At 54.1% G+C, this 9,734-nt stretch overlaps 1 protein-coding gene across 1 annotated transcript in view; it reads right to left on the bottom strand.

The window, feature by feature from the left end:
- Positions 1-360: 360 nt before the first annotated feature.
- Positions 361-9,734, bottom strand: part of LOXL2 (lysyl oxidase like 2) — a 40,509-nt gene continuing 31,135 nt past the window's right edge. The window contains exons 6-10 of the mRNA XM_042024804.1: positions 7,565-7,748; positions 4,646-4,797; positions 3,522-3,689; positions 1,751-1,916; positions 361-965 (exon numbers count right to left, since the gene is read on the bottom strand). Of these exons, the coding sequence (XP_041880738.1) occupies positions 631-965; positions 1,751-1,916; positions 3,522-3,689; positions 4,646-4,797; positions 7,565-7,748 (1,005 nt within the window). The 3' untranslated portion in view covers positions 361-630. The remainder of the gene's footprint in view (positions 966-1,750; positions 1,917-3,521; positions 3,690-4,645; positions 4,798-7,564; positions 7,749-9,734) is intronic.

Below are 9,734 nucleotides of genomic sequence, written 5' to 3'. Positions count from 1 at the left end.
TTCCTGCAGAAACCCCACAAATGGCACAGTTTAATCCCAAAATCCAGCGAGTGCTGCTTACAGCCAGCTCCAAAGAGGGATGCTGTGCTTTGGGAATGTGACAACTCTGTCAACAGCATCAGCTGGGCTGGGCCTATCTGGGATTAGCTGGACATGGAATGTTGAGACTTTAATCTCCAGACTGTGGCCACGGGCCCTGATTTTTCCCTTGGGAGCGAGTGTTTGTAATCCCAAAATTCAGGGAATGCTGCTTAGAGCCAGCAAACTTAATCCCAAAATTCAGGGAATGCTGCTTACAGCCAGCAAACAATCCCAAAATTCAGGGAATGCTGCTTACAACCAGCAAACAATCCCAAAATTCAGGGAATGCTGCTTACAGCCAGCAAACAATCCCAAAATTCAGGGAGTGCTGCTTACAACCAGCAAAATTAATCCCAAAATTCAGGGAATGCTGCTTACAACCATCAAACTTAATCCCAAAATTCAGGGAATGCTGCTTACAGCCAGCAAACCAAGGTGCCTTTAATCCCAAAATTCAGGGAATGCTGCTTACAGCCAGCAAACCATCCCAAAATTCAGGGAATGCTGATACAACCAGCAAACTTAATCCCAAAATTCAGGGAGTGCTGCCTACAGCCAGCAAACCGAGGTGCAATCCGGGGCAGAACTGAGGTGTCTCATCCCTGCCCCGGGGCCACCAAGCCCCGTGTGTGGCACCCACCGGTGGCAGTCATGCCACACCCAGGCGTGGCGGCCGTTCTTGGGCCTGAAGTCGGACTGGCCGTTGTTGTGGATCTGGGAGGAGAAGCGCAGCAGGCGCCGGTAGCCCGAGGTCAGCGAGGTGTTGTGGGCAGAGCTGGCCAGGCAGTTCTCCTCCAGGGCACACTGCAGCAGGAACATGGGCCTGTCCTCCAGGTAGGCCGTCTGCTCCACCAGCTCCGCGTTCAGCACCAGGTCAGGGGCGGCTGGAGCAGGGAAGAAAGGTTTAAATTCAATAAATTCAATAAAGCCACCCCAAAAGTGGCTGCTGGAGGTGGAGGATGCGCTGTGCAAATGGGTTGGTGGGAAGGGGTCTCAAGGTTCGGCCACTTCCAGCTGCAACACCTCTCACCATCCCAGGGTGCTCCAAGCTGGCCTTGGACATTTCCAGGGATGGGGCAGCCACAGATTCTCTGGGAATTCCATCCCAGCCCCTCCCCACTCTCAAAGAGAACAGTTTCTCCAAGCTAATCCTACTCTGAGTTTGAGTAGGAAAAGCCTGGGGAGGAATGATTCACCATATGGGAATAGTTGACCTTAAATCCCATCCCATCCCATGGGCAGGGACACCTCCCGCTATCCCAGGGTGCTCCAAGCCCTTCCCAACCTGGCCTTGGACACTTCCAGAGTGATCCAGGGGCAGCCACAGCTCCTCTGGGAATTCCATCCCAGCCCCTCCCCAGCCTCACAGGGAAGGATTTCTCCTGAACATCCAGCCTAATCCTACTCTGAGTAGGAAAAACCTGGGGGGGAACAATTCATTATATGGGAATAATTGACCTTAAATCCCATCCCACCCCCTGCCACAGGCAGGGACACTTTCCACAATCCCATCTTGCTCCAAGCTGCCCTTGGACACTTCCAGGGATGGGGCAGCCCCAGCCAAAGCCTCTCTGGGAGGACGAATTTGCCGCTGTTTGACGTATCCAGGTCACCCCATTCCTCGGGCACACCCCTCGTGCCGGGGTGCAAGAAATCCCGAGTGACTCACTCTCGGAGCAGGACACGCCGGCCCCGAAGCGTCCCCCTCCCCTGGGGCAGGACACGTGGGCCCCGTCGTGCCGGCAGTGGGACAGGGACATCTCCGTCCCCGAGCACCTGACCCCACTCATGACCACGTCGTCAGCGCTGACATCCCCGTGCCAGTACCACGTTTCCTGGGCACAAAAATAAAAAGGCAGGAAAAGGCATTTGCACACATTGCTTGGGGTTTGGTGGCTCTTAGGGGAATATTTACCCGCCTAAAAGGTGGGTTCTCCCTTTGAGGAAGATCAGGGCGAGACCCCACATTATCCAGGAGGAGGATCTCGCCAAAGGATGCTGGAGCAGGGAACTCAGGGAAGCAGAAGGTTTGTCACCAAATCCTTACAAAACCCATCCAGTGCCAAGGCAGGGACACCCCCCACTGTCCCAGGCTGCTCCAACCTGGCCTTGGACACTTCCAGGGATCCAGGGGCAGCCACAGCTCCTCTGGGAATTCCAGCCCAGGACCTCACTGCTGTCCCAGGGAAGAATTCCTTCCCAAAATCCCACCTAACCCTGCCCTCTGGCAGTGGGAAGCCATTCCCCCTTGTCCCATCGTTCCACTTCCTGATGAAATTCCATCGCTTCTCATCATTTTACAAAACCTAACAGGAATGACACCACATTAACACCCAACCCCAAAGCTTGGGAGAAGGGGAGGGGAGAAAACTTTAAAAAAATCCAATCAGATCTGTCCGTGTCCAAGCTGGGAGGACGTTTCCAGGAAAAGAAAACCCCGGTGTCCCACGGCTCCCATTTGCCCCCGGCTGCTTGGGAAGGCCGGGAGCACACAGGGCTGCCCTGTTCTGCACACTGGGGCTTTATGCTCCCGGAGCTGGGGCAGCATAAGGGCCTTTTCTGTTCCAAATTCCAGCAGCCTCAGCTCAAGGAAAAAACTCCTCGTTCCTCGCTGGACTCTCAGGGCTGTGTCAACAGAGGCAGGCAGTCGGAAAGGCCGGCACTCGGGGACACGGAGATCCTCAGCTCCCGGGATCTGATGGGGGGAATCAGCTGGAGGAACCAGCTGGAGCAGAGGAATGGCTGCAGCAGCACGTGGGCAGCTCCAGCCTCCTTCCTGCTGGGTATCCAACCCCAGAGTGATCCCTGGGGACCGGCAGATCCATGGAGAATGGTTGGGATCTGTCCATGAGCCCAGGGTGGCAGAAATCATGGAATGGTTTGAGTTGGAAGGGACCTTAAAGCTCATTGCCATGGGCAGGGATACCTTCCACCATTCCAGGTTCTCCAAGCTCCATCCAGCCTGGCCTGGGACACTGCCAGGGATGGGGTAAAACTGAGGTGTCACCCCCGGCCAGGCACAAGCAGGGAGGGTTTGGGGCAGGAGAGAAGCAGGGAATACCAGCAATTCATGGAGCTGGATCCAGCCTCGCTGCTCAGGGCTGCACACTGGAGCAGCTACAGGAGCAAAATCCCATTTTTTCAGGTGCCCTGACACCAGTTTGAACCCGACCTCTGCATTTCAGGGAGGGACAAGAACCTGCACGCAGCCACCAGCCCAAGCAGGGATCGGGGAATGTCGGGAAACCTGAGCTCTGAGAAAACAACAGAACTGCCCCAGCTCCTTCTGCTCCAAATTCCCACCTCCACAGGAACGAGCTTTCACCCTCAGGGTCTCTCCAGCTCAACCCACGAAGCTCTTTTTGGGATAACCCTCCTCCAGCACCCCCACCCCACCCATCCAGATGTGACCCCCAGCTCGGGGCGGGTCGGGGGCTCACCTGGAAGGCGTGGCTGGCAAAGCCCAGCCCCAGCTGCCGGCACACCACCATGGCCTCCACGGTGCCCCAGTTGTGGCTGCAGACCGTGCCCCACCTCAGGGTGCCGTTGCGCTCGGCCAGCACCTCCACACGGCCCTCGTAGGGGTTGCGGCCCCCGCTCAGGCGAAGCTGCAGGACACAGAACCCGTAAATCCACGGGAAAGCCCCAAAGGAAAGGGCAGCGGCTGGGGGAGAAGGTTTTGTCCCTCAACAATGTAGGGAGTTTGGAATCATTGAATATCCTCAGCTGGAAGTGACAACTGGAAGTTCCAGGAATGCAGGAGGGATCCAGGAGATGGGAGTAGGGGAAAGGAGAGGAGAGGAGAGGAGAGGAGAGGAGAGGAGAGGAGAGGAGAGGAGAGGTCCGCCTTTAGCACAGAGCTGGAGAAATCCTGGTGAGGGTTTTCCCCCGCCAGAGGGAATTCTGGCTGGCAAAAAGGAATTCTGACAAGACTGCATGAACACATTCCCAACCCATCCCTAGGGAACAGGACTCAGGGCACTCGGGTTGGGCAGCATCGTGTCCCGGGGAAGGCACTGGAAAACCATGCAGGAATCGAGCAGCACTCGGAGTCTCCTCAGGGCTCGAGCTCAGGGAGTTCAGTTCTTCTCTCACTTTGGCAGGGGATGGTCCAGCCAAGCCCAGCAGCTCAAAGTGGGTTGGACCAGCTGCAGGAATAACATTCCCTGGGAAAGCTTCCCTTCCCTGCTCCTTTAGACCCTTGGAAGGAGCATTCAGAGGAATCTGTGTCTGGTTCGTGCAGTCAGCACAGAATCATGGAATGGCTGGGTTGGAAAAGGTTGACAATTGGGTTAAAAATCATTTAATTCCACCCCCTGCCGTGGGCAGGGTCACCTTCCACTCTCCCAGGCTGCTCCAAGCCCCATCCAACCTGGCCTTCCTCATTTATAAACCTCTGGCACGTCCAGAGTAGCTCAAAACTCAGCACAAAAAGGGAGCATCATCCTCATTTTCCCTCCTTTTTTAGGGAAAACCTAAACCAAATACTCATGGCTTGGGTGAAACGATTCCTGCCCAATTCCTGCCCGAAATTCCCTCACACCTGGATCCCTCAGCTCCTCACCTGGTTCTGGAAGCCCATGGCTGGCACGTTGCACCTCACAGCAGCATCTTCCTCGTGGTTGCAGCCCTGGGACTCGGTGTTGAACTTGCAGTCCGTGACCGACTTCTCAAAGCCCGTGCAGTCGATCTCATTCAGGTGGATGGGACCCATTCCTTGGGGAAAACAGGGAAAAAAAGTCCTTTTGGGTGGTGAGGGAACATCCCCAGCAGGTTGTTAATACCACAGTGACCTCCAGCATTCAGAACTTGGAAAAAATCCGCTGATTTCTTGTAAAAATAAAACAAAAAGCCGTGAGGTTATGGTTAATAATTCCACCGTTAAATTCTTTCCAGTATTCCCTGTGACTCCAGCATGCAGGAATCCCAGGAAAAGCCAAATTTCCACTGTTCCATCATTTACAAACTTCAGCTGTAGGAATTCACCAATTTGGTGACCTTTTGGCTGGGTCTTTGTGCTGGGATCTGCTCCTGCTCAAGGCCTGACATTTAACCGGGACATCGGCACATTGGCTGGGAATAAAACACCCACGGGGAGGGATGAGGGGTCAGGAAAAGAAATCTGGGGCAGAAATCTGAGGGAAACAGCGTGAACAACTGCAGAGAAGGGGCTCGAGGTGCTGGGACAGAAATGGAATAATTTGGGTCCTCCCAGGATGAGCGGCAGCAGAAAATCGGAATTTCCATCAGAAAAACATGGAAGGGAACTGCCAAAAGTGCTGGGAAAGAACGACCAAGGCGGAGATGTGAATGTGCTGGGCTCCATTTCACCCACAGTCCGTGGGGTTTGGGCACCCTGGGCAGCCCTGTGTCCACCCCTCACGCCACATGTGGGCAGGGTGGGAGGACATTCCCGGGGGAGGCTGCTGGGGAATGGGAATCTCGTCCCGTTTTTGTTCTGCCTCTCTCTCATTAAAATCCTGTTTGTGGTTCCCATCTGGAGCTGGCAGCACTTCCTGGTCATTCTGCAGCCACCGAGGGGCTGAGAGGGAGGAGTGCCTTGACCGGAGCTGGAGGGGGAAGTTCCAGGAATGCAGGAGGGATCCAGACCAACATTCCCAGCCTGGCAAAGTCATGCCAGTGGGATGACGAGGATGACAAAGATGACAAAGGACAAGGGCAGGGCCTCAGTGAGCCACAGAACCCTGGCAGGGCTGCTCTTCTTGGGGAAATTATGGCAATGGGGGCACTGAAATGGAGCCAAAATGGGATGAAATGTGAGGAAAACTGAACTTCCTCCCATGCCATCGCACTTAAAACCACCAGGATTTGGCCTGTCCATCCAACACTTGCCTTCACCTACTCCCTGGAGTTTAATTCCATGCTCTCCCTCGCAGGACATCAGCACATCCATGAGCTCTGGGCTCAGTGTCTCCCCTCTTGTGGGAATAAGAATGAGTTGTTTAATCTGTTGTTAATTAATTGTTGCCAATTAATAAAGGTGGGATAAACCCTCCTCCCCCAGCCCAAGCTCTGTGGAAGGCTCTGCTCTCCCCCTCTGCCCTAACTGGGACTCCCAGTTAAAGCACTGGGAGCTGATTTACCCTGTGCAATTCAACCCCTTCGCACCCACGGTGAGGCTGATCCTTCAAAGCAGCCTCAGAACACCCAAATTCCCTGGGATGCAGCTGGAACCAAACAAAAGTGCAAACAAGGACACGGCCTTGAGAGCTTGGAGAGCTCCCTGCACATCCAGGGCCAACAAAAGCTCCTTTTCCAACCAAAACGTGACGCTCTGGCTGCCGGAGGGACGTCCCCCATCCCAAGGGATGCTCCTGACAGGGAGCACTGATGGATTGTGAGAGTTAAAAGAAAGGGAAGCGCGTGGGGGGAGATTCCAGGCTGTGGGATGTGGCAGGAACAGCGTGTTCCACGTTCTGCTCCCGCACGTGGCAGCCACTTCCACCCACCCCAGGATGATGGAGCTGGTTCCTCCATCCCGTTCCACACATCAGCAGATTCCATCCCACCACAAGAGGGTTTTTGGCAAATCCAGTGGACAGGTCATGTTTTAGAGCTTCCCAGACTTGGGACACCCACGTGTTGTTTCCTTCCCTCCCTTTCTCCAACTGGAAGGAATTTCCCCCTTTCCTTCATTCTCAAAATTTCCCCCCTTCCTTTATTCTCAAAATTTCCCCCCTTCCTTTATTCTCAAAATTTCCCCCATTCCTTCATTCTCAAAATTTCTCCCATTCCTTTATCCTCACAACATGGATTTGGTGTCAGTTTTTTGGGGTTATTCCCACAACGAGGGTTTGGTGTCATTTTTTTTTGGGTTATTCTCACAACAAGGGTTTGGTGTCATTTTTTGGGTTATTCCCACAAGGAGGGTTTGGTGTCTTTTTTTTTTTGGGTCTCCACCATGGTAACAAGGTGTGGGAATCACCAGGTGGTTTCAGCTCGCCTTTGACTCACCACTGACCACATTTTGGAATTCAAACCAACTCCCAAAGACAGGAAATCCAAACCCAAACCTGGCTATGAGCTGCTCAAATGCCCTTCTGTTTATAATGAGCTAAATTACTGTCCTGGTCTTAAATTGGAGCATTTGAAGTCTGGCTCCAGGACTCGTTTTTTGCCAGGAACCTTCTAGTAATGCATTACTCCATGGTGTGGTTCTAGAGGGCTCAAAGGGAATTTCAGAGCAGCAGATGAGATAATTAAGAATTAATTACTGGAACAGCTGCCTGAGCAAAAGGTCAAACTCATCATCCCCAGACTTTTTTTCAGGGAATCTTTTTAAGTCACATAATTCCAGTCTGGCCCCAAGAGACTTTATGAACGTTAGGGAAAAAAATTCCTGATCCCCAAACCGAACATCCCGACAAAAATCTGCCGTGCCCTCAATTATGGGATGTCCCTGAGGGCGGAATGCTCTGTAACTCAGGGCACCAGGAGCCCCTGGAGCTGTGGAGGTCCTTACCTTGGCCCAGCCTGGCTCCCGTGATGGCCTCCTTGGCGCTGCCGAAGCCCAGCTCCCGGCACACCACGCTGGCCGACACCAGGTTCCAGTTGTCGTCGCACACCGTCCCCCACTCCCCGTTTTTCAGCACCTCCACCCGGCCTTCCCCGGTGTTGGCTCCTCCTTTCAGCCTCACCAGGGGTTGCTGGAAGAGACAGAGGCAGGAGTGGGGTCACCGCAGCCTGGGAGTGGCACCTCCGTCCTTTACGGGGGTTATTTGTGGAAAGCTGGGCCTAAAACCTTTCCTAGAATCACCTGAGACACCTTAAAAACATCCATCACATCGTTCCAACTGCAGGAACCTCTGCAGGGATTTTGGCGAGCACAGATTTGTTTCTCACACCTCACGTGTGGGCAGGGAATAAAAAAACCCATCCCAGTTCTCTGCAGGTGCTTGGGCTTAGGAGCCTTTTCCTGTCCTGGGCTGAATATGGTAAAAACCAGTTTTATATCTCTTGGGAGCCTTGCAGGAGGGTTGGGAATGGCCCTGAGCCTGCCAGTGCCCAGCTCTCAGCCCCTGGCTGCTCTAAAGGGGTTTATTTGCTGCTCACATCTCCAGCCCAGGCTCCTGGCTTAATCCAGGACCAACGTTGAGCTCAAGCCCCATAAAACCTGCCTGAGTGCTCGGTTCTGAGCAATAATAATATATAAATAATATCTAATAAATAATGGTAATAAATAATAAAGAAATAATAAATAATGAATGAGAAGTGGAATAAAAGATCCGGCTTTTGCAGTCAGAAGTACCCAGCTGAGTGGCAGCTCCAGTTCCACTCATTTCTGGGTTTGTATTATTTAATTATTACCTGTTAATCACCTACTCCTCCCCCCAATGCCAAGCAGGGAGCTGCCAACTCCTGCTGCACCTGAGAGCTGAATTTTGGCCGTGGGAGCAAAGTTTTAAGCGTGAAAACACCAAAAATCCTTCACTTTTCCGACTGGGAGCGTGCCTGGAGCACTTTCTCCAGGCTGGGGTCACACCAAGGACACCCAAAGCCTAAACAAAGGCTTAAGGAGTAGTATACTTGGCAGCGCGTGTGGCTCGGGAGATTAACAATGATTTACAAAACCTTTCACCTCCCGGGCCTAAATCCTGCAAGGCAGGAGGCTGGGATCCAGGCAGGGGTTGCATTATTCCCACCACAGAGGTGCTGGCACCTGGAAAAAGCCCAAAGATTCCCCTAAACCCACCCAGGCACAGCCGCCCTGGGGGTGCAGCCACAAAATCCACAGCAAAACCTCCTCCTGTGAGAAACCTCCCAAGATTCCCCCTCTATCCCAAGGCTGCAGCTGGAATATTTCCCTTGGCACCCACCTCTGCCATGTTAAGCTGTCCTTTCCTAGCCCCCGACACCGGCAATGTCCAACTCCAGCCTTGTTTTCCAACCCTTCTGCACCTCCCGGGATTTTCACACCTCGCTAGACTAAACAAACCCAGCTTTCCAACCTCGCCCGTGTTTTCCCTCAGGGCATTTCCTCGCCGAGGCCAGGGAGGCAGAGGAAACGCCGGCTGATTTCCACGGGGAAGAGCAATCCAGCAGAATTCCCGTGCCTTTGGAACAGCACAGCCGGGCACGGCCTCCGCTGGCTCGGCCCAAGCGGTTCCAACAGGAGCCAGAGCCCGGGATTCGGTCACTCCTCGCTCGCAGCTTTGCCAGCTGCCGTGGGAGCCGCTCTCCCACCCTTTGGAGGTGGGAGAGGGAGGAAAGAGCCTGGAATCTGTGCGGGCGGGAGCTGAGCTGGGCGTGCTGGGGATGCCAGAGGGGCCCTCGTGGCTGCGGCACCTTGTGGGAATTCTGGTGGTGGATGGTTACAGCCCCAGAGGTTTCCTGCTCTAATTGGCAGCTAGATGGGATATGGGGAAGGAATTCCTTCCCTGGGAGGGTGGGGAGGGGATGGGGTGGAATTCCCAGAAGAGCTGTGGGTGCCCCTGGATCCCTGGCAGTGCCCAAGGCCAGGTTGGAGCCCCCTGGGACAGTGGGAGGTGTCCCTGCCCATGGCAGGGGTGGCACTGGATGGGCTTTAAATCCCTTCCCACCCAACCCATTCCACAATTCCATTTTCCCATCCGTCTGTGAGTGCTGCAGGAACAGCTCTGAACTCTGGGAATCTGCTGGGCAGGAGGGCCTGG

Source organism: Corvus kubaryi, unplaced genomic scaffold (genome assembly GCF_017639235.1).
Source record: "Corvus kubaryi isolate FWS band 111438036 unplaced genomic scaffold, C.kubaryi_AGA036_p1.0 37265, whole genome shotgun sequence".
In the NCBI taxonomy this organism is placed as follows: Eukaryota; Metazoa; Chordata; class Aves; order Passeriformes; family Corvidae; genus Corvus; species Corvus kubaryi.
The sequence above is the reverse complement of the archived record's forward strand: the minus strand, read 5'-3'. Positions and strand labels throughout refer to the sequence as shown.